The sequence below is a fragment of the Hippichthys cyanospilos genome, chromosome 4, assembly GCF_059441005.1.
Source record: "Hippichthys cyanospilos isolate Australia breed blue-spotted pipefish chromosome 4, RoL_Hcya_1.0, whole genome shotgun sequence".
Lineage (NCBI taxonomy): Eukaryota > Metazoa > Chordata > Actinopteri > Syngnathiformes > Syngnathidae > Hippichthys > Hippichthys cyanospilos.
Genome location: NC_142372.1, coordinates 9888294 through 9913859, shown reverse-complemented (window position 1 = coordinate 9913859; position 25566 = coordinate 9888294). Strand labels below are relative to the sequence as shown.

At 38.8% G+C, this 25566-nt stretch overlaps 1 protein-coding gene and 2 long non-coding RNA genes across 5 annotated transcripts in view; 1 reads left to right on the top strand and 2 right to left on the bottom strand.

Annotated features, from left to right (window-relative positions):
- The window catches only part of LOC148424525 (uncharacterized), a 118269-nt gene extending 112454 nt beyond the window's left edge, over positions 1–5815 (bottom strand). For both annotated transcript variants that reach the window (XR_015865424.1, XR_015865423.1), the window contains exon 1: positions 5789–5815. This is a non-coding gene — a long non-coding RNA (uncharacterized LOC148424525). The remainder of the gene's footprint in view (positions 1–5788) is intronic.
- A 9-nt stretch (positions 5816–5824) lies between these two features.
- LOC148424524 (uncharacterized) lies at positions 5825–23297 on the bottom strand. The gene is made up of 3 exons (XR_015865426.1): positions 22815–23297; positions 18636–18786; positions 5825–5902 (listed from the first exon to the last, which is right to left on the bottom strand). It is a non-coding gene; the product is annotated as an uncharacterized LOC148424524 (long non-coding RNA).
- Positions 17737–25551, top strand: LOC148424523 (proline-serine-threonine phosphatase-interacting protein 1-like). Of its 2 annotated transcripts, XM_088413446.1 has the most exons (14): positions 17737–17897; positions 18739–18839; positions 19675–19749; positions 19818–19852; positions 20013–20119; positions 20194–20256; positions 21023–21115; positions 22438–22483; positions 22939–23018; positions 23188–23286; positions 23926–24022; positions 24352–24531; positions 24618–24703; positions 25263–25551. In XM_088413446.1, exons 1-14 carry the CDS (start codon positions 17865–17867, stop codon positions 25392–25394), a joined length of 1227 nt encoding a protein of 408 aa, XP_088269572.1. In that variant the 5' UTR covers positions 17737–17864; the 3' UTR covers positions 25395–25551. The 2 variants fall into 2 exon arrangements, with proteins under 2 accessions (XP_088269572.1, XP_088269573.1); XM_088413447.1 differs by lacking the exon at positions 17737–17897 and having other exon boundaries at positions 18717–18839; positions 19661–19749.
- The last annotated feature ends 15 nt before the right edge of the window (positions 25552–25566 follow it).

The following is a 25566-nucleotide window of genomic DNA, read 5'->3' as shown; positions in this document are numbered from 1 at the left end:
AAAGAGCTTATTTGGTTTCAAAATAATTACAAACTATGCTAATTATGTTTAAAGAAAAAAAAAAACATTTGAAGTGGGGTCTGCAGACTTTTTATAAGCCTACTTCATTGCAGGATTTGAGATGTTGCCAAGTCAGCAATTTCCCCTACATAAATCACAACCATGAAGAAGTGGAACATGCCCACACAAACACACACCCACACACACATACAGAACACATTTACTTTCAGTGGGTTTCATTTTCACCTTTTTACACTCATCCCCTTTCTCGTATCTCGCGACATAGGGAGTGTCAGGTGAGGCCTGGTTATTTCAGGCATAATTGAGAGATTGATGCCCCTCTCGAAACCTGGCACCTTGACGGGCCTCTCAGCCTTCCGCGCACGCTTCCTCCCAAACGGGCGCAAGCCAGACATGTTGACGGCTCGCTGAAACGGAGAGAGCCACTCGACATTTGGAGGAAGATGAGGATGACACCGGAGGTTGTAAGGAAGCGAAAGGTTACCTGTTAGCTTCCTGAAGCTACCAAAAGAAAGCTCGTCCTTGATCGGTCTGCAAGAATGAGGGGCAGCAGTATGAACTAATGGGCCTATTTGCGGGGAATGTCTTGAGGTGAATGGTGGAGGGCTCGCGACTGTAACCCGAACCTCACTTGCGGATGCTTCTTACAACATCAGCAACAAGCGCAAACTCCAGTGGACCGTGAACGGGTAACTTTAAAAACATTTTCCCACGCCGAGGTCAGTGGCAGAGGATGTGTCAGCGACACTCTTTCCATTGACAAAAACAAAAAGACAGGGACTATTACAAATTTAATCCCTCTGATGCTCAAGTTATCTTTCCCAGCCAAGTAAAAAAGTCACTTCCGGCTGACAATGCAAGTATATTCAAATTAACAACTGTACAAGAACACCCTATGTTACTTACCATTGGGCACAATGGCACCCCCATTAGGCACAATATCAAAATACAAATATATTGAATTAAGGCTAGGGTGGTGTAAAATGCATATTTGTGAAGCATTGAATGGTAAAGTGTGTATATAAATTGTATCGTTTAACACTGTTATGCTAGGGTTCAATCAAAACAGGAAATATCCGGTATCTTGTTTGCTTTTTTTTTTGTCATGTAACTTTGAGCAGAGAAGAAAAGGGCATCCTCCAACTGAAGAAGAAAGTTTGAACATCGCTCATCAACTGACTGGCGCTTGTGAACTTACTTTGACTAATACTAAGTGCTAACTGTGCTGACAGTTCAGCAGCTATAAACAAATGAATGAACTCTGCATTTTTGCTCTTTTCTGCCGCTATTGTACGTTGGCTGTATCATTCATCTCGTTCCATATTTAAAACATTGAAATATGCCACCGGAAAAATTTGGCTAGTAGAACTAGATTTTCCATGATTCTTTGACACAAAAGCCGAAAATAGTTCTCGTTCCCGTAAGATAAAAACAAATGGATGCTGGTGAATAAATGAAGATGGGAATGATTACGCAGACAAAATATAAAGGAAGTGGGTTTTATGGGCCAAATAATATGGGAGTCACTATCATTTCTTTTGCATTAATTCAAATGAGTGTCTCTAGGCTATTTCTGGTACAAGACTGCAATAAACGACAACATCCAGGCTGAAAGTTGTGGAGCGTTAAGGTCTGCATGAGTGTGGAGAGGACGGACTGAGAAAGAGCCACACCCTCTTCAATAAAATAGAACTTCTTGAAAAAGATCCACAGTTTTTGCTCTGAGTTTTAATATAACTTCAACTTCTAGGCAGATGGATTTTTTTTCATTCATTATGATAAGTGGTTCAGATAATGGATGGATGAATAGTACTAATATGCCTTTATAGTTTTCTATGAAATAGTGTCTTTTACAAATTCATACTAAATTCAATGGAATACAGGCTATCTTATACTCTACTCATTTAATTTCAAGTTGTTTTTTTTTTATTTAAAAGGGACATTGCACATTAATGAACATTGGTACAGGTTTTAGTGGGGATTTTGTTCCAATGGGGGCATTTAAATTCAGTCCTCTAAGTTGAGTTTCAGCCAAACACACTTAACTGTCTTAAATCTAATCATATGTTAATGTACTGAATGGCTTCACCAATTCCTGTTTAACTAAAGCTTCAATATTCTTCTTTAAGATGACACAAAGGCACCAAAGCGACAACTCTCCTCCCACAACCACATCATCCGAGTCCACAGCGAGATACCCATCGGTGACTAGATGGGCAGCTGAAATTACCAATTAGTTTGCCAATTGGCTGCAGCCGATTCGATTGGTTTGTAATTAATTCTAGTTACCGGCCCGTGGAGCAGGACGGATGGCGCCATGTCTTTGTCCTACTGACACACTATCCTGCCGATCTGGGCCTCGAGGGGGAGGCAGTGCACATCAATCCATGGCCCCGCAGATACTGAGCTCTGCGCTCGCACACACACACACCCACACACAATCATGCACAAAGAAAACGCAGAAGTAGGCAGCTCTCCTTCACACAGACACAGTCCGACACACAATATCTTTCACGCACTCAGACACAAAAAGCCTCGCAGATGGACCACTTGCAGCAGAGCTGATTTACTGGAGACGAAACCTCTACAGTCTGAGAAGGTGCTGACCACAAAGATGAATCCTGTTTGTGTGTGTTTGTGCCAGGTATGTGAAGGAACCTTAATACGGCACTGTACTATTAATTTAAAGAAAAGTGAAACCTCTGTGGAAGAATCTTCAGGAAGCTGGCTTTCAATTTTTTGATAACTTCTAAAACCTTTTTTTCCATCTGCAAAATTAGAAATAAGTACAAAATATTGACATGTAAAACATTTATAAATTGTACAGGTCTGCAATGTGTACGGCGCTGAATAGAGCCCAACCCATTAATCGGCCGGCTGATTGTGGCCTGTCAAACACCAGCCAAAAATAATCAGCCAAATGGCTGATATTTGCCGATTATTGTAACATTTTACCTTGCTCTCTAGTCTACTCTTACAGCAGTTTTATACAAATAACGCTGGTGGCAATTACACATTCTTCAATATGATAACCTTGTATTGTTTATTCTGTGTCATTCAAAACAAAGCGAATTGTAATTTTTACAAGGATAAATGTGCAAAGCATTGAGCTGGGTGTCACTACATTACATACAACCTCCAGTCAGTTTGTTTGAAAAAAAAACATAAAATACACAGATCAATATAAAGTGAGATAAATGTGTTCAATATGATAACCATACAAATACTAGTAACACAAACACATGACAAGAATGAATGTCCTTCGAACTTTAGAACTTGTGACACACAATGCATTCTGTAATGCAATTCATTAACAATATGTTTATTGTAGAACCCTGCTATTCACGTGGATAGGTACCAGGTCGGCACGAGAATAATTACAATCCGCATGTAATTGGTACCTATTGAAGGAAGCAAAAGTTATTTTGTACATTTTATTTCTTCAAATTAAACAGCTGATTAATCAGCAATTAGTAATTTTTCAGCCAAAAATCTGTATCCTTCAGGCCCTATTCATGAAGCATAAATGAAAGTTATGCCAGATGACATTAGGAAAATGTTGCAATTTAAAAATGTATTTAAAAAAAACATACATGTTGGGCTATTTTGGAGAGAGGTTGGGGGGCAAAAAATAGATCACAGCCTTTGTAGATTACAAAAAATTGTTTTGGAGAGACAATTCTGAGAACTGAACTGGGTGAAGTATAAAAAGGAGTAAAACCACTGAAAATTCTAAGACATGAAAATAAAACACTCAAACAGAACTTTAACAATGCTGGCAACATGTTAAAATATATTGTACATGACAGTATAAGACGAAGTTAAACAACTGCATGTAAAAATTTCAACGCAGTAAGCAAGCATCGAATGGGCTTTGTCAAACTCCCACAGGTCAGGTCAGAAGCGTAAAATACACAAGTGTCCGTATATTTCTGACAGGCAGAAAACAAGCACTTGGACCCTTTTTTTGAAGAATTGTTTACAATCTGCCAAATGGCCACTTGTGTGACTTGTGTGAGTGACTGATTATCGAAGCAAATCTCGTAGCATTTGGACAAAATTTCAAGAACAATGTCATCTTTGAAGGCCCCCTAGAAGTGATCAAAGTGCCACTAAAGTGGCTGCTTCAAATCAAGATGGTTGAAGTCCCTTCGGGCATAACATTTTAACGCTTTTTTGTTGGGTCTATTTACTGATAACCAAAAAATGGTGAGAAAATGGCTTTGAGGGATATATATTCAAATTCCCTATGGCCCAACAGACTCAATGTAGGGGTCCATTAGAGCTGTCAAAATTAATCGATAACCAACAACTAATAAGTTAGCAAATAACCTACGGCTATTTTTATAATAGAGTCATTTTAAGAGCCATTATTCTACTTAAAATTGTCCAAGTCCTCTAATTTAAATATCTCACCATCCGTACATCCATGTTTATAACCGGTTATCCTCACAAGGGTCGCAGGCTTGCGGCTGCCTATCCCCCTGAACACCCTGAACCGGTTGCCAGCCAATCGCAGGGCATGTCGGGACGAACAACCATTCACGCACCCAATCAAAGTGTATCCAGTGTAGTGTATCCAATACACCTGCCATGCATGTTTTTTGGGGTGTAGGAGAAAGTGGGAGTGCCCGGAGAGAACCCACGAGGGCTTGGGGAGAGCATGCAAACTCCACACAGGAAGACAAGAGCCAGCTGGAATTGAACTGAGGCGGCCATGCGTAACCGAGCTGCCACATTTTTTTCTATACAGATAAATCGGTATAAAATGTATCTGTATAAAATGAGGTTATCTTTTGTGGTCATTTAAATTAAGTTATTTGCAAAGATATGCTTTAAGTTCGGGAAAATGATGACTGACACATTAATTGATGAAAAGGTTGGAGAGTAGAATATCTAGTGTATCTAGATATCTCTAGTGTGATATTGATTAAAAATGTATAAAAAAAATTGTGACCATTTTTATTTAACTTCATGTGAATTAAAATAGAATGTTGTATCTCAGTTTAAACTTTTGTTTCGTTGTTTTAACTGTGTGCTGTCTCAATTTTGTCATTATCATTATTATTTTTAAATTCACTAAATCTTAAATTAACTAACTAAAAATATCAAAGGAACAACAATAAACTGGGAAAACCATCATTTTTACGATACACTTTAATGAAAGATATATTTTTTCCAGATTTTTCATTTGATCAATTAACTATTCGATAGAATAATCGATTCTAAAAAAGTATGTGACAGTGTCAGTGCCAAAAACGTACTTTCACATCTTTTAAGGTGCATTTTTATGCTGTTTTTATTTTCTCCTGGTAGTGAGATAAAACCAGCCTTCTCCAGGACAAATCCACCTGCAAAATTTGGTGAATTCTTCAATGTGATGGAACATCCTTGTGTTTGCCAAGAGGCCAAAATTAGAACGCTTGATTTATGATAACAAGTGGCACTTATGCTGACGATGGCTTTTTTTTAATAGCTTTAAAGGAGAGTCAGCGGACTTCACATACTGTAACTCCCTATGTGCACTAAGAAACCACATTTGTTTTTATCCACACTTTTCATGAAATAGTAAAATAGTAAAATCTGGCTTTTCTATGTCAGCAGAAACCCTACTGTAATTATAAGTATATATATATATATATATATATATAGTATATATACTGTATATATATAGTATAGTATATGCTACTGTGTACGTCTTCGCTACTGTCTGTGCGTGTGTGTAGACTTGCGTGTGGGCGTATGTGCGAGTGTATCTAAGTGCTACCTCCCACACTGAAGGTCACAGCTTCCACAGCCAGAAAAGCAGGAGGTGGAGGGGGATGAAACTGATCGATGCTCCAGATAAAAATACACTGCACTTCGGCCATTGTCTTTTATACTGTAAACACACAAGCGTTCAGACACACTCAGCAAATGACTTGTCGGCCACTGCAAGCCTTTTAATGAAAGCGATATGAAAGGGGACGCCGAAACGGTGGCCGCCTGCTTTTAGGATGTAAAGAGGGTGTAATGGAAGACCATTAAAAGATCATAACAGCTTCAAACGAGGAGGTCGCTATTGTTACTCCGACTTCAACTTCCCGCAATCAAGGCAGCGATTACGCTCAATATAAAAACAGGACAGGTTGAAGGTAAAGTTACTCCGGTTCCACTGGACGACTTGTCGGCACCGGTAAGTAATCAAGTGTGACGACAATTTATGATTCATGCCAGTGGCAATTAGGGTTCAATGAATGCTGATGAACAGAAAACTTTCACTTAAAAGTGGCTCGACGTTTGACTTGAGGTTTTTCATGGTTCCTCTGACAAGAAAAAATTTGACATACCGGCGTTAGATTATGGCAGTGAAGTGAAATCAACTCACATTACAAGCATTTTGGGAAGTGGTAGTTTTGAGCAAAATTGTGGTATTCATGCAACTGCAATGCCATAATTCGCTGATCGGATCAATTGCATCATTGATCAAAATCACAATTTGATTAATTCACTGCTAGGGAAGCCATATGAGTCAAAAAATAATTTGAACTGGGTCAGCAGTGAATGAGTTAACACAATCATTTACTCAAAGAATGTTACGTGCTGCCATCATATACGTTTGATTCCAAAAGCTTGTCTATTCTTAGCCTTGTTTTATTTACGTCAAAAAATTCAAAAAGCTTTAAATTCAGAAAATAAAAGGTTAATATTGATGTGTTTCAAAAAGTTATAACAAGATAGATAACTTAATTACCTGAATATAAGATAGATTTTTTTTTTTTCCCAAAAATGAAGTCCAAAAGTATTGGTGTGATTTTTTTTTTTCTTTTACTCAATTCCATTCAGCAAAGATTGTTTTGTCATCCACATGACATTGACACACTGATGTGCATTTTTATATCATCCATATTTTACATGCAATAATTACCATAACGGGACAAGCTTGAGGGTCATTTGGCTGTTAGTAGCAAGTGCCTATTGCAGCTAACAACAGCTCATGTTAGCCGAGGTTGTCACGGCATTATTTTCAATAAAAGAAGCGAGCAGACTGAACCACCATCCGAGTATGTCCTTGTTCACAAGTTAGGATATCTCAGGCTGTTTCATTTAAGAGTGGCTAGCAGCGGAGTACCCTGTTAAGTGAACACAGAAAGGTATTCCATATGACTCGTTTATCAATTGCGGTCTTTTGGCATATACACACAATCATAAACTTGGTGAAAAACTATGCAACTTCAGGTATTTCTGGTAAAATGTACTAGAGCTGTATCAAGAGGAAAAGGAAAACCAAATGCTTCAAGCTCATTCAAAGTTACACTGGCGAGGCATTCACTGACTGCTCATAATGTGGGAAATCTGAAACACACAACGCGCAACTCATATACAAATCAATATGAACACAAGATGACTTTTGGAAGATGATATTTATTCTCTTTTCCAATAGTTTTTACATCGTTGCCAAAGTGTTGATGTGTCTTATACTGTTTAAATCTGAGTCAGAATTTAAGTTTACTGTCAATTAGGGCTGAAACACATCCTCAAATAATTTGAAGTCGCTTAGTGTACATGTCAGAAAAACATGTCAAGCCAATTGCAACAAGAATTGTTCGTTCTTACCGAAATTAATGGGGAGGGATTTTTCTAAAATCTGTTGCCAGGCCTTGTGTTAGTAATCTAAAATGTTATCATTCATAATGAAGTACAATTGTGTTCTTTGGTCATCTGTATTGATAATTGTTTTTCACAGCGTGAATTGACCCAGTTCTGATGTTTTTGCCCCTAAGTGACCTGTATTTGATCTTTTAATGGCAGTGTGAACAACACAGATCAATTTTTTTCAAATGCGATTCAGGCCACTTGGGTATGTGGTCCTTAGTCTGATTCATATCCATTCTTTTATCATGCGACTTCAGTCTGAACGGCCAGGTTACGTTACGTTACAAACGAGCGACGAACATCACAATTCTACACTCAAAGAGGCGGGGGAAGGTTGGAAAAAAAAGTCAAATGATTTGAGAGAGCGCGAGGTGAGACGTTGCTGGCACTGCACGAAATGCCAAGGCCAAAAACCTCACCCTTCCCCTCCTCAATTTCTCAATTTAACAGGCTGAAAATATTCAGCCTCCTGTATGACAACCATTTCAACATGGCCGGATACTTCCGCAAACACAATCGTTAAGCAAGCCCACTGTGTTTGACGTCACGGTGTTCTCAGTGCACATGCAGGACAAGTTTGTGCCGTTTAGCATAAAATTTGCAGGAAAAAAAACAAATAAATAGACCAGACCACTGCAAATATTTGCAGCCATTATGGTTTTCAGAAAGACTAATGCTCCCTCGGCTGTTCAGAGTGATTTCACTGAATCCCAAGTCTCAAACAAGCCCTGCTGCATCTGATGCCACAAGATCGCAAAGCTTAGCGCTCCGCCCGCGCTCCATACCAATAAAAGGTAAAAGAATCGATAGCGTCTTGTTCTAACAAGAGTCGAGCGCAGTGGAGGTTAAATACATCGCATCAAACACTCCGCTTGATGTCGAATGCGATGTCCCCGTTCTATGGGGGAGCAGTGGAGCTTGCCAAACATAGTGGGAGAGGACAGAGGCAGGAGGAGATTCGGGGCGCTCGGGGCATGCCTGCGGCAAAACCTCCGTCAGATATTGTTTGTGTTTAGTAGCTGGGGCGCATGCAGAATTGATGAAGGCTCTCAGGAAGGCTTCTATCGTCGGGGAGGGAGGGAGGTGAATCAGAGCATGGCAAAAGTGCATCTTGACATCGCAAAAGCGTTTATGGCCGGGCATCCATTAGCCGCAAGGCACTCCTCCATCGGGTGGCTACGCAGGTGGACCCGAAAAGGAAGGCGATCCAAACAACGAGAGCAACTTTTCCAAAAGGACGACATGTTAAAAATAAATGAACACAGATTAGGTGTCAGAATCTGATATTGAATGTTGGCCCAATATCACCATATCTACATCTAAAATTCCTGACATTAGTATAGTTTTTTTTTTGTCCCGCCTTCAGTTGTTCCCACCAAAAACTGAGTGTAAAAAAAAAATAGATTCTGAATCTACTTTTTGTTTTGCACTTCATTTCTCAAGGTCCTTTAATACATTTTGTATTTATTTTATTCAAGTGCAGTACATTCTTATGTATAAGGTTGATTTTTGCAACCCATAATTTTAGAATAAATTGGCCATGTTCTCATAACTTCCCGATAGCTGCTCATTATTGTTATTTGAATAGTAGTCTCCTCTAACATTTCAGAATATAAACAAAAAGATAAAAGCATGTATCATTCATATTGTAACTGAGATAAAAATTCACCTAATTTACTACTTTTCAACCTTCTTACAGTATATTTTTGTGGCAGAATTGTTTTGGGGTTATTAGGACAATTGTGAATATATCTTAATTAGGCATTTTTGTTTTTCAATACTTTGACATTTCATCTGTGTCATCTGCGCATTCTGCTCATGTCATACCAGTACTACTGCATGTCTTTCTTCCCTTAGTTTTCAGTGCTGGTTTTACATTATTTTTTTTAAAAGTTGGAGTCATTTATGCAGATGCTATTGTTTATGTTGTGCATGGTAACATGTTCCGATGCCATGGGGGCCTCCTCCCTGTGGGACACGCCTGGAACACCTCTGCAGAGAGGCATCCAGGAGGCATCCAAACCAGATGCCCGAACTACCTCAATATATGTAAACATCTATTTCATATCAGAAATATATGGCTATTTTCTATGGTTAGGAAGAAGATGTGCAGATGAATGTTACAAACACAAACTGTTTCCTGTATTGTCTCCCATAATAAATAAATTCTGGAAAGCTGCCAATCACGCATTTTTTTGTGTGTGTTTTGGGGTTTTTTTGGACCCTACCCACGCATGATATCTTATTATATCAATATCAGTCTCAAACAGTACTCTGTGCTGCAATAATTGGTATCGGATCAAAGTGAATGGTAAATGTGAACAGACTTTCACTTCTATAGGGTTTTTCCACCTTTGGTACTCAAAGCACTGTATCAGGATGCCCCAGTATACGTAGATACTCGCCAACTCACGCATGCACTAAAATGTGATTGTAAATAAATTGTGTTTTAAAAAAACAGATAACTTAGATAAATAAATAGAATGTAAAGAATTAAAGAAACTTTTTCAGCTCCACAGTAAGACACGGTTAAAGTGTCGTTTTTTACAGCGGAGAAATCAAAATATAGTATATGCCAGAGAGTATTGTTGAATTATCTGTCTATATTTGTTGCCCCGCCATTTGTGTTCGGGTACCCATTCCTTAAAGGTTCTAACATTTCATTAACTATGCTATTCATTAACCCATCACCATAATCCCATTTCCTTCTTTTCCTACAGACCCTTTTTAAAATTCAAACAAATTGAAAGTCATCCTGGAACAGATTGTGTTCACCTTTTAAGGTTCAAGTGTAATTGATCAAGAGCTGCCTCACAACGAAATAGAGACAATGTGCAGGCAGACAGTATACACGCACGCGCGCACACGCACACACACACACAGCTGCTGCTTTTGCACATCCTGGGCTGCATGCAGCCTAACCACAATCTTGCCTCCCTGCAGCGCTGACCGCAAAGCAGTCAACAGAGGCACACTGGGCCTTATCCTGCATGACACGCCGGTCGATAATCATGCACGCCGCCACGCAGCCCAACACCAGTGTAATGCCATACCTGGGGGCCTGCATAAACAAACACGCCTGCATGGAGCCACACGCACACTTACAGTAATTAATCGTCGGGAAATAGAGATTAGACGGAGATTGGGAGTATTTGCTTCCTTCCGATTGAGGGGTTCAAGTGATTGGCTTGCCTGGATCGGCAGGTTTTGGAGATAATGGAGAAAAATGATGCTCAAAGACACAGATTCGGAATGGCGTCATCCTACTCTTCGTCGCCCTCCCTGATCCGGAAAAAGGCCTGCCTGCTGCATAAGAGACAGAAAAATATTTTGAAAAAAAATTTGTTTTTCTTTCTAGGCATAGGTGGCATTTCGGGTGGCATTTCTGTTATATATTGCTTCCAAAATGTTCATATGCAATGAAGAGTAAAGAGTTTATCTTGAATGCTGCAAAATCTGAGCTGTCCGCACTTTCAACAAGGCAGTAAAATGTCTTGACATATCACCAACAAAAACAACATCAAAGACCCCCTGCCACATAAAGCATGTGTGTGCGCCGTTAAAATACTCTGCACCACAGGTTCAGTCTCCGTTGAAGGTTTTGGTGCAAAAACGTTGATAGGTAGGCCTTCAGTGTGTGAGAAGAAACATATGTACATGCACGCTAAGATGTTTTATTTTAGTTTGGAGATAAGGGATGTGAGTAAATCACAAACATGGACAGAAATCCATCCATTTTTTTAATAGTGCTTCTCATTATGGCAGCGAGTGTGCTGGAGACTATAGATTTCAGATCAAATAGGCACAACTGATTTTGTGTGTATGTGTGTGTGTGTGTGAGGGGGGGGGCGTGTATGCATTAGACATTACTCGATCAGGATTTCGTCATGATGGCCTATAGACCATTCTATCCAATTTATTATAACTACAGGTACTCTGTTTATTGTACGTGTAGTTGATCCCCTCTAGTCGTAGGGGATTGGCCCACGAATAGCCAATTTGCGCATATGGTGCTACCCTTTGAAATATTAAACCTTAAGATTCTCCCCAAATTGTTGATAAACATTCAATACAGAAAAAATATCTTATTTACAAAAAATAATATCATTAAAAAAAGAGAAAAAAACCGTACAGTATACATTGACGAACCTTGGATTATTAAAGAATGGAGAACAGAATGTGCCTGGAGTGAACAAAATTGTGTCTGCTGTAATATCTTATATTGCAGATCTGACCGATGATCGATCGGAAAAATTCTGGCATTACAACCAATCATCGATTTAGCAAAAAAATGCAAAGTATCTGCCGATCTGATCAAGCCGATCGGATCTGTGAAAATTCTGTCTAGCATGTGTGCAAGTGCGTGCGATGGCCAATTGGACATATAGCATGGTTATAATTCTGTCAAAGGCCTCATCAAGTTGGAGAGATACTGAACAGAAAACAACAAGGATGCACACAGAGTAAAAGGGGAGAATGGAGCAGCTGGAGAATTACAGAAACTCAACAGCACCCCCTGCAGTTGGATTATATTACTGTCTTTAAATCGGTTTTAGGTGGCATAAAAAGAACTGTCTTGAGCTTTAAAAAAATGACGCAAAAAACTTTTTTTTTCATTTCCATAATTATGTACGGAGAGCTTCCAAATATATTTTTGTAACCTGAATATAATATAATGAATGAATGAATGACTGAATGAATACAATGAATATAATGTGCCACAATAACGATCATATTATGCAATATTACAGTTTTTTGAAAATGTCAATTAATTTTACTGCAAATACAATTTCTAAACCGCATGAATTGAATGCTTACGTTGACTAAATTAAAACAACATATATTATGAATGTCAAAACAAAGGCCACATTTCACTTGACATGTGCATGTGCCCACCATGGACATCTGGGAAAAAAAAAAAATCAATGATAACTCTTTGAAGAGAAACAACAAAGCAAAGTGTGTGTGTGCCTTGAGCTGCACCTCAAAGCCACGTGTGGTGTGACCCTCAACTGGGCCCACTCGGACTCCCCTCGTGGGCCGGATCACAGGAGTGAAGCCAAGCAGAATCTTTGTCCTCTGTCAGATGGATGTATCCATTTAGCAAATTAGCAAAGCTTTCCATACTGCCTTTACAACACACTCACAGACACACTATTGCACACACACAAATTGTGCATGTAGGCACACCAGGAGCTGCATGAGGTGGGAAATGTCTGGTCACCAGAGACGTTCACATGCGCAAACATGAAGATGCAGGAGAGCAACCAGTAAGAAGAAAAAAGATGCCCGGGAGAGGATAGAAAAACAGTAGAGTATGTGCTAAGCTAAGTGCATGTTCCTGGACCTTGAACGCCTCATGCCTCAGGTAACGTAGGTGTAGCTCATCAACAGCAAAAAAACAAAAATTCATATATACATACTACGGGTGGCCTGATCCAATTTTTCAGTTCCAGTGTGTGTGCGTGTGTGTGTGTGTGTGTGTGTGTGTGTGTGTGTGGGGGGGGGGGGGGGGGGGGGGGGGTCTTTTTACAGTGTAACTACCAGGATTTATGGGGCTAATCCTATAACTATAAATAATGTAAAAATAATAATAATAACTTAGTGCTTGAATCATCACTACTATGAAGAATTATTTATGATTGATTTGGTAAACATAAACGTAATTGATTTCTGTAATCAACGACAGAGGACACCAGTTTTCTATCAACAGAGCAGCACTTTCTCTTTAAACTACAGCTTTAGAGATGCTGTGTCAGCTCACAAAGTAGTGTATTATTCCAAGTATTACAACACAGCGCTACCACTCAAACACAGGAGTCTCCCATGTGCATTTGTATGTAACAAAATCAAAAACATGGGAATGAAATTGATTAACACCCTCCTTTCAGTGCTAATACTGAGGATTAAGGCAAATAAATGTTTCATTTGTGACTGGGCTTGGATCAAAGGGGAGAAAGGCCCCCGGGGCTTGCTCTCCCTATTTCTCCTCTCCCTTCAGCTGTTGCCTTTCAGCTGTATTATGACAGTGAGTACAGATGGCCTCAGTGGCAAGTAGCACATCATTAAATGGCCATCTTTCAATTTTTTACCAGATTCTTATTAAATTGGCCAAAGGTCACCCTTCAATGGCATTCTTTTTGGAATGTGATCAGGTTATTCAGGAAGAATAATCAGAACAAAAAGAAAAATAAGTTACACCTGAGTATAATTCACAGGATGAGCCAAACTACTTGAGAAAATTATTTTCCAAAAGGACAGAACACAAACACAGGGAAACATTTCCATACAAAAATGGGTACATACACTTTAGGGCATACTCATTTGTACATTCACGAATGCACATCAAATCTCATGTGCAGGCTGATCCACCTCCAATTCTAATGAAGTTGGAAATTGTGTGAAATTGAACTTAAAAACACAGTACAATGATTTGCAAATGTTTAACTGACTACAAAGGCAAGATACTACATATTTAAAATGATAAACCTTACACTTTTTTCTGCAAATATTTGCACATATGAAAATGGAGGCCTGCAACAAGTTAAAAAAAAAAAAGCGGGACAGGGCAACAAAAGCCAAGGAAAGTTGACGAATGCTCAAAAAGCACCTCTTTAGAACATTCCACTGGCAAGGTTAATTGGAAACAGATGAATGTCATGATAGGGTGTAAATGGAGCATCTCCAAAAGGCTCAGTCAGCAAAAATAAGGATTGAGATTCTGTCAGAAGTTTAACAAAGTTTCTCAACATTTAATTGCAAGGAGTTTAGGGATTCCATCATCTACAGTCAATATCATCATCAAAAAATTTAGAGAAAGTGGAGAACTTACTACGTGTAAGCGGCAGGGTTGGAAGCCAACATTGAATACCTGTGACCTTCGATCCCTCAGGCGGCACTGCATTAAACAATGACATCACCACTGCATGAGCTCACGAACACTGCAGAAAAGTGTTGTTAGCTAACAGTTTGTCGCTACATCTACAAGTGTGAGTTACGACTCTATATGCAAGGCAAAAGCCATGTACAGCAACAATATCCAGAAACCCAAACGCATTCGAAATGAGAATGAAATTTGGGCCGATGAAAAGTGTGATGTGGTCTGATGAGTCCACATGTCAAGTTGATTTTTTAAATCATGGAGTCGTGCACTCCGGGCAAAAGAGGAAAAAGACCATCCAGATTGTTACCTGGGCTGAGTTCAAAAGTCAGAATCTGTGATTGTAGGCGGGTGTGTTGTGCCCTTGGCATGGGCAACTTACACATCTGTGATGGCACCATCAATGCTGAAAAGTACAAAAAGGTTTTGGAACAACACATGCGGCCATTCAAGCAACGTCTTTTTCTGGGATGTCCTTGATTGGCCTGCCTGCAGTCCAGACCTGTCTCCCATTAAGAATGTGTACCGCATTATGAAACGCAAAATCTTACAACCGAGCCCCCAGACTGTTTAATGACTCAAATTGTCTAGTACATCAAGCAGGAATTGGAAAGAATTCCACCTACAGAGCTTCAACAATTGGTGTCCTCAGTTCTCAAACGCTTATTGGGTGCTGTCAGAAAGAGAGATGATGTAACACAGTTGTGAACAATTCCATCCCAAATTCATGTGGCAGGAATAAGTGAATATTTGCAAAATAAATAACAAAATAAGCTTTATCAGTTTGAACTTTAAATATCTTGTCTTTGTATTATATCTATGAATAGAACTTTTTCCAACCCATTTGTTTTCTGTTTTCAATCAACATTTTACACAATGTCCCAACTTCATTGGAATTGGTGTTGTATGTAAAATAACTCAAATAGCAGATGAATGGCAGAACTAGTGTGACTGATTGAGGTAAATGCGCTATAAACTGGATGTGTGTGTTACTTTATTTTGGGAGCGTTTGGGGTGTCTTCTATACAGCAGAGGTTGTGTAATGGAAATGTCATTTAGCCAATTCTCCCGGTTGAGGGGGGTTGCTCTGACACGGCTCATTTGTCACAGTTCAATAACTGCCACTCCAGGGAGTGTGAGGGGAGCGGGGCGGGGTACAACTGTGAAGTGTGTGTTGTCTTAGCACACTAAGGCCCTGCTTGGGTGCACAAGTGATTCCCAAAGCTTGTCCTTCCATTAGAGGCCTCAAACGGGGTCACGGCAACGGCCAACGAGTCACTGCACAACTTTCCACGCAGAAAAACCACAAGGAGACTAGTCTGGCCTGTGAGGGAGGACAAGCTGTGGCTAAAATGGTGGACGAGTGCTTCAAACAGTGGAAACTCAAAGGTCGGGATCATTTTCTGGATAAAAGTTGGCGTTCCGGCAACTCACAAGAGATATGAGTTTGTTAAGCTGTTTTTCTTATTTGACATGTTCTGAGTCATGGGCATTTCTTCACCGATAAATATGGCACTGATAAACAGAGCTGTCAAAATTATTCAATTAATTGACAAGTAATAGATTAACCAAAATTTATTGGACTTCACAGTTATTCTGGCCCTCGGATAGAAACTATAACAACAATGTGGCCAACAATAAAAATCAGTTTGACACCCGTGCCTTAGAATTAGCCCTGTCTTAAAGAATGTATATGTTCATCAAAATAAGACATTTGCCAACACCTACAGGAAAATGGATTTGCAATACACTTTCACGCGGAATTAGATTATATCTGATTGACTTAAGAATCCATTCTAAAAATATTTGATTGTGACAGCCCTAATTAGTGACGGATAAATGGAGCTTCATCAAAAACTTGTGGTATTTTTTTACCCCTCTGGATGGCACTTTTGATTTAAAGATTCAGGGGAAAATTTAATATACAGTATTTCCTCAGATTCTTTTTTAAATAGGGGTACCATCTAGAAGAGTAAAAAAAAAAAAAATCACAAGTGCTTCACAAAGCTTTATTTTGTCATCACTACTTAATATTGTGACTTTTGATGAGCTACTGTAATTATAGCAAGTGTTAGCATCTATAAATACAGCAGTTTGTTAGCTCATAGGGATACACATAGCATACTTAGTAAATAATTGGTTCATAAAGGAAAAAAAAAGTACTTTCTACCAATGGTAAGGTACTGACTCTATTATCATTACCAGTCCTTATTGTTGCTGAATTAAATTTTAGCTCACTTTTCATGTTGTTAGGAAGGAGTTAGCTGACTTATTTTTAAAGCTAGGAAAGTTTTCAACCCCAATGTCCCTTTTGAAGCGAAATGGGTGAACAGAGCAAATAACAGAGTAAGAATTTCGCCATGTGGTTTCATGTTATACATATGACAATAATTCTCGACAGTTCTCTATTCAAATCAAGGTGCTGCCGTCAAGCTAAATGATTGAATTGTTTTGTTTCGCTTTCATCAATGTGAAAATGAAATGACGTTAAAATGTCAAAAACGGTTACATTTTTCTTGCCTGGCCTAGGGATCAGCACACCTAAACCTTTGACCTTATAAGCACCCGTCTTGAGGTATGTGTTTGTGTTTGTGACTTCGCCATCATCCAGCTTTTGAGACACTCTCTTCTGTTTCAAAATCAATACAACTCTTCAGTGTGCTCTGTGACGTGGCAACATGTCCTCCCACAGAGGCGCCCCAGGCAAAAGATGCTGCTCATCCACACCGGTTGAACAGATTTTGGCTTGTAGAGTTCATCGTCAGGTCTTTGTCTCCCTCTTGTGGCCATCATGAAAACCAGTGGCACATGAACAACTATGCAACATATTCCGATAGATGTAGATTTCGTTTGTGGAATGTGAATTTTAACAGGATTGTCGAAATCAAGATTCGAACCCAGAACTTTAGGCTGTGAAGCTGAGCTGCCCTAAATCTGTCATTTACTGTCTCAACTACTGCTAACTAATTGAAGCTTTCAGCACAGTGGTCATTATTGTGATTAACACCGGTGAGCAAACCATTTTCTGTGTCAATATTATCCAAGCGGTCCGTGTAAAGAACGTTAATATTTGCACGAACTGCAAACAGTCCGACCGGTGAGTACTGAAAGAGGGCTAACATGCCTATCACGTGATCAGTGACATCATGGGATAGAAGCTCTTCCTCATTCAAAATGACTCACTGCCAATTGGGGAATTAAGCTGACCAAGAGCCCAGTGACCTTAAATCATCAAATTCGTGGCTACACTTTTTTGGAATATTTCTTTTATAATTTTGTGAGAGAAGCATCAAGGCAGAAGATTTAAAACTTCTTAATTAAGTAGGATATGACTCGTTTAATGTTTCGAGATGCTTTCTGGGTAAGTCACTTGTTTTGGTCTCATGCTTAAAATGTTGGGCGCCTCACATCCTAAAAAGATTTTTTAAACCATCACATTGTTTATCTTGGTTAGTGCAAATACTTTGTATTTATTTTTTATTCTTGTATTTTAATCAAATACTAAAATTTGTTATATTATTTTTTAATTAGTAGAATTTAATAACTGAAAAGTTTTAAAGAATTTGAAATGGATATTGAAACTATTATGCTGATACTGTTTTATTAACACGAATTCAATCAGCTACCAATGTATTGAGAGAAATTCTGAATCAAGTTACATTGTAAAATTACTTAACTAATGATTTTAAAAAAAAATGTGTCCACTCTTACTTTAAGGAAAAAAGCTTTTTTTTCAAATTATAATTCAATCATCTAAAAAATTATCAAAAAGAAACTCAAAATAATAATACATTCATTATTCTACAAACTAAAATATTTACATTCATTTAATTAGCTATTCATATAGTGAGCGAATACATAAAATAAAAATGAATACATTTTTATGAACCAAATCAAGCTAAAAAAAAAAGACTATGTGTGATGATTTTTACAAGTGTTCACTAGGTCAGATTACATACAGAATGGAATGGGCGGTTTGTGTACTGAGGGCCATTTTTAGCCATCACTGGTTGAAATGAACCTTGCTCTATTCCTAAAACTACATTGTGCGGCACTGTGCCTCACGGTTACTCGAAAAAGCAAGTTCTGCTTTTCTTACCCAATGGCGCGTGTAGAATCACCTTCAGGACATGTGGCAATAGCTGCTGAGCAATGCTGGTCATTGCACCCTTGTTTTTATGCAACCTCCACGCTTTTCACAGGGCTCCGATTTCACCTGTCACGCTGGCTATGAGGCTTTGGTGCAACGCCTGCGAGATGGAAGACAAATGTGCAAAGATGTGGAAGATCTGTTAAGAATGAGGTAGGAATTATTTTTGCTGAAAGGTCATCACGCACATGCTAGCAACAAACATATCTCTGCAGTCAAACGCCACTCAAGTTATGCAGTTCGGAATCATGTGTGACATCACGTTAGATCTGCTGATTGAGCTTCTAAAGAAGGGAAGGCATTTTTCACATTGGATTTTTAAAAAGCAGCGCAACAGATGGGCCAGGTGAATAAATAAAAAAATTATAGTCTGTTTGACAGTAACAATAAAATCTTGATAAATTCCTTGTTTTAATGGATATTTGGTGCAAAATTGTTATCATACTACTTTTTTATATTGTATTATTCGCAAAAATCACATTTATGTAACAATATAGTATATCAAAATATAAAAGAGAAGTAAATATTTGAGAGGCTGTTGGCAATGACGGTCTAACTCATGGAGTTTGCATGTTCTTCCCGTGCCTGCGTGGGTTTTCTCTGTGTACATCACATCGCCGGGTTCAACACACATTCCAAAAACATGCATGATAGGTATACTGTACACTTTTAATTGCACTGAGGTGTGTGAGTGTATATGATTTATGGTTTATTTATGTGTGCCATTATATTAACACAGACTCTCTACACTTCACTTTTAGTCACAAGTACATATGACATATAGTAAAGTATTAGATTTTGAATTAGTTGGCTCTTTTTTATTTGCTTCTGTGAGATTGCAATGCCACTCACCTTGATTCAAATCTTTATTACTAAAAAGAGCCTCATAGATTAAGTCATTTAAACGTAAATATCTTGATAATGGCAAGAAATGAAACAAAATGATGAAGTGTCACTAGTGTTTACTTTTGTAGTGTTTCATGCACAGGGCGTCAGCGGAGGAAAAGTACGGGCGGGAACTGGTGACCATCGCCCGCAAAGCTGGAGGGCATGCAGAGATCAGGTAGACATCTAGTTCACTTGCTAATGCCACAACACTTAATCATCTCCCCATGTAATACCTTCCTGCAGCACTCTGAAAGACTCCTTTGAGCAACTAAAAACACGTAAGTCCATCCAACGTCAGACTTCTTGTCAAGCTCACAATAAATGCTTCACCTGATAAAGGCCTGACATTCTCCATTGTTGAGTAACAACTTAGCCTGCGACCAGGGATTGTGGAAAATCTAATGCAAAGATTCACAGTGTTGTACTTAATGGTTGCAGAGATGGAGAACATGGGAAACTTTCACATCCAACTATCGGAAGCAATAAAAGAGGAGGTGAAAAAGGTGGAGGCGTTCAGGGAGCGTCAAAAAGAGCAGAGAAAGAAGGTACATGCTTGGTCAACTGCTAGGAGGCAGATTTTATCTCACGTGCAGGCTTTCATCTGTGTCTTCACTCACAGTTCGAAAGCATCATGGAGAAAGTGCAGAAGAGAAAGGTGTCTTTGTTTAAGAAAACCATGGAGGTAATGACACTCAAATACAAAAACAACAGCCATTAAAATGTTGTAAAAAGATCGAATTGTGTTCATTTAGATCAACACTAAAGAGCAGAAAGTTGACCTGCTGCAAGAATAAAATTGTAGTTTTGCATGAAAATAAGCAAGACTTGCCTTTAAGGAGTTAAGATGTTAAAATGACGTTGAAGGTATTATCAAGATTTTAAAGTAGCCTCGTTTAGCAGCTCACTTCCGCCCCCTCCCCCCATCTCTATGACGTAAGCTACACTCCTCACAAATATACACGTTACTAAATCTGGCATGAACTGGTTTTAGTTTTACAGTAGTTGTCCAATTAATTACTGTATGTGGAATGTACTATCCATTCAAGCAAGTTATGCATGATCTTTGAACGTTAAGCTTAAATTCAAACTGAATTTAAAGCAATATCCGTTATTTTTGTCAGAATATTTTCCACAAGGTTTTTTGTTTTGTTTTGTTCATATATACATATATATATATATATATATATATATATATATATATATATATATATATATATATATATATATATATATATATATATATATATATATATATATATATATAATTAGTTTTTTGTGAAATCATGCAACGAAGAAACCCCCAGAGGAAGTGGATCTTCAAATTGTTTAAATCAGATTTGTTTAATCCATTCTCATATTAGTGTCTGCTGCTGTTTATCCTCATACGTCACTATTAGTGTTATCGTAAAAATTGTGAAACACTAACTTGATCTCTCTTCAACCAACAGTCAAAGAAAAACTATGAAGCAAGATGCAAGGAGGCGGATGAGGCTGCGCAGAGCTCAGAGAAGGGTGCCATTGCAGCAAAAAATGGTGAAAAGGTATTATGTGTGTCTTGATTTAAAGGATGCGAGCAGGAGATCAGTGATAAATTGACACTTATGCATTCGTGAGCTTGCGCAATTCTCGAGCAGAATGGGCTGGCAGGAAGCATACCAGAAAATGGGCAAGTAAGCATTAATACCACACGACATAATTTACAAATCATTGCTTACAAGACAAAGCTTCAAAATGTAAAACTGTGTTTTCATCTCATGATATGTCAATGATATTTTTGTCATAAAATAGGTTCTGTTGGGTTAATGGACTAGCCAGAATATTAATACTATTTGACTACATTTGACTGTCTTTTAAGTGAAATAAAACAATCAGTTTAAAAAAGAAGAACAAAATAGTCTGAGAATCTAATACACCGTATTTTCCGCACAACAAGGCACACTGGATTATAAGGCGCACCTTCAATGAATGGCGTATTTAAAAAATGTTCTATATATATAAGTGCACTGCACGATAAGTTGCATAGAATAAAAGCTATAGTACAGTGGCTGGGGTCGCATAAAGCATCCACTAGATGGAGCTACGCTAAAGGGAATGTCAACAAAATGATCAGATAAGTCAGTCAAACTTGATTAATAGACAATCAGAAATTAAGAATAAAGATGATTTGTGGAAAGTACTATCAAAAGACTCAGGAAAAAAAATGTCTCTTGATTACATTAAAAGGCTGTTTAGGTCATAGGTGTCAAACTCAAGGCCAAAATCGATCCACAACATCATTTTATGTGACCCTCCAAATGCTAATTATGACTTCAAATTTCTGGCTAAAAAAAACAAATTTGCATGTTTTCTTTAACCTTTACACACTTTTTGTTACCAAAACCCCTTTTAAACTGTTTTTAGCGGCCTCTGATTTCAAAATGTGTAAAATGTATTAGACTTCACAGTCACAATGGCCCTCCGACAGAAACTATGACTACAATGTGGCCCATGATAAAACTGAGATTGACACCGACGCCAAAATGAATCAAGAGTTTAGACGAATCAGGAATTTAAAAGACTAAAATTATGATTCAATTAAATATTAAAAATCAATCTTTTTTAATCAAATTGACACCAAAAACTTTAAAACATGTTGTTTTGTTGTTTTCTGGATTCATTTTACAAAAGTCATGCTTTCTTTTAAAACTGCTGATTGAATATATATCACATTAATATTGATATTAGGTTGGGATTGGCCTTTGGAAAGAATTTACTTGTTTGTTAAATGAATTTGTATAATATAAGTTTGAATTTTGAAATGAACTCAGATGCAACTGTGTATTGTACAATGAAACATTTGGACTTTGTTGAATATGTTTGACAGGCACGCCACAGGGCCAAGCAGTGCAGACAGGCAGCATGTGAAGCAGGTAAAATGCCGGGTTTTTATCCTCTCTTTTTCCATTACCGGTTAGTTGCTCGTCTGTACAAATTGCAAAATCCACCCAACAATCGTCCATTGTGAACCAATTTTAAACGTTGTTAATCACACTTTCAGTTGATCTTTAAGTGTTCATATTATTCTTTCAATTCAAAAGTGTCAATAAAGTTATTCATATCAAGTTATGCAGGCTGTGCGTTTTTGAAAGTGAATTACAAGATATGCAATAATAATGACATAAATGCACCCTCATTAATCAACCAAACTGAGGTCACATTTCCAAATAAATTCAACCTTTGGCGTTAACGGAAATACTGTACCTGGCAATGTTGAATTGGCTGTTAAACCACTGTCACATTTAAGAAGTAAAATACATTACGGGGGGGCGCTTTCCCTTCATTTTGCCTTTTATGATAACACTTCTGATGTGCAACTTGTTGACAGAGAAGTTGTACTTGACCAACATCGACCAGCTGGAAAGTGTTCGCCAGGACTGGGAGGAAACGCACAGAAGCACATGCGAGGTACCTCGACAGTTTTTACACGCCGTCACAGGCAGGAAGTTCAAACGCCGCTTCCTCTTTATCGACACCACTTGACCTCGGGTGGGGAACTGCGAGTCATGTGCGGTGAATCAACTAAAAGTGGAACAAATCCTGATTCCGTTCCGAAAATGTGGATGTGATCTTGTAGGTGTTCCAGCAAATGGAGGCTGATCGCATCAGCTTGCTCAGATGCGCCTTGTGGGATCACTGCAATCACATCTCTATGCAGTGCGTCAAAGATGACGAGGCAAGCGCGTAGTTTTGTGATTTTGCTGGAGCCGGGCGTTTTAATAGAAAAAAAATCATATACATCCACCCACTTTGTTATGATTTCCTACTCTAGGGGTGGAGGAGCCCTTAATGCAAAGCGCAGTTCAAGTTGAGGCAAAGTGTGTGGGCGGGGCCAAATGCTAGACCTCGCCCACTAATTGTCAAACTCACATTTTGATGTACATTCCGGGTAGACAGAGGCTCCTATAGCACGTCCAACGTCGTGGACGTTGTGTACACTATTGGGTTTAAATGTTGTGGTCAGAAAAGCCAACATCCACGCAAACTGGGGTGGTTGCAGTTCTATATGCCGCCAGAAGAGGGCGTACTCCCTCGATGGTTGAGCGGTATTCGGTTTGGTTCAGTTGTCGTTTTTGATGCTCAATTAAGTGTTAAAAAGAATATGCTTGACATCACCAGGAAATTAGCCGCCACGAAAATAGTTAAGCAAAAACAAAGAAAGCAGTAGAAGGTGCTTAGACTCCGTGTGGGCGTTTGGTGTCACCTACACGCCTCGAACTGCGCTCTGCACCAAATGCTTACTTCGGGTCGCTTCTGCATTCATTTTGGACACTTATGTTTTTCCACGAATTGTCTTTCAATAATCTCATATTAGTTCTTTGAGGAGGTAAGGAAACACCTGGAGCACTGTGACATCACCACAGACAATAACTGCTTCATTGAGATGAAAAAGACGGGTTGGCATCCTCCAGGTGATTTTTCACTTTTTGGTGCATATACTATAGACAAAACAATATTTGCATTCACACCGATGGCCAATTAAAAATCTAACAAGTAAACCCCACCACAATTCAAACAGCCGAACTGTATTAAGCCCCCTCACATGTTCATTTTATTCAATCATTTGAGTTTTAATTTCCGTGTACATGTAATGCTGTTTGGCTCACACAGCAAGATTTTTCACACCATAGTTCCACCCACGAGATGTGATAGCTCACTTTCTTGCCCAACTCAAACCAAATGCCACTGGGCTGTTAGACAAAAGTAGGAAAATCTGCACCTTCTTGTTATCTTGTCACAGAGCCCATCGTATTTGAAAGCTATTACCAAAGGGGGGCCATGACTGGAGATGGAAATGGTCCAGCCCACGTCAGAGGGGGCAGGGAAGACTTCATGAGGAGGACCTCAGATCCTCTTCTGGAACCTTCTGCAGAGATCAGTGTTGTCAGTTGCCCCCCAAGGTTTCCATCCACTGGGGAAGGTAAATCATGTGCTGTTTAAAGCGATGTATTAAAGGGCAATTCCTCACCATGCAACTTTGCGCTTTTTTTCATGTGACGTCCTCAGATGGGTCATATGCATCCCTGTTGGGGCTCCAACAGCCAGCCGTGGACGAAGATGCCTACATTGCGCTTTATAACTACACAGCACAGGTCGATGGAAAGTTTTTTCTCCTCCTATCTAAGTAAAAAGCCCCAGCCAACTACTCATTTTTTTCACAATTAGTGCCACATTTGACCTACTCGGACAAAACTAAACATTGCTAGTAAACGATTATGTTGGATGCTACATGATAGTTTTGTCTCACTAAGTTAGGCCAGGACTCACAGCTCAAATCGGCAATTTACCAGAAAATGCCAAATTGATTCAAATCTAGTGTGTTTTTGCTGAAAAACATGTCATAGTCAAGCAAACAAAAAATGGTAAATAAGGGTGCACTTCATCTATACCACAAGCGCGTTACCAAGCAATCATATTTACTTTTTAGAAGTACCGAAACTTAAGGAGTCATAGTGTACCAAAACACCTGCCAGCGTATTTAGTCACATCAAACTATGGAAATGTTTGCATTTTAGTTGACCTATTATTATATTCATCTATTTGCAATTCTATTTGCTCAAAAAAATCCAAAACAAAACATGTTTTTGTGTTGTTGTTGATTTTTGGGAGGGTTTAAATCAGATGTCAATGCCTGCTGTACGATCTATTCAGGTGGAAGATGAGCTGACGGTCCAAAGAGGAGATGTCGTTCAGGTTCTGGAGCGCGGTGAGGACGGCTGGTGGACCGTTGAAAGAAATGGGCAGGAGGGAATCGTGCCTGGGAACTATCTGGGAAAACTTTGAATAGGCTCATAGTAAATGGGAAGATGAAATTAAACTATTGTGAGTTAGCATATAATTATAGCATGTAACTGTAATTTAATTCACACTCAAACTTGTTATGGTTAATTTTGTAATGAACATGCTTCACTCCTTATTAAAAGATGTCAAACTTCTAAAATAGTGTTTGTGTGCG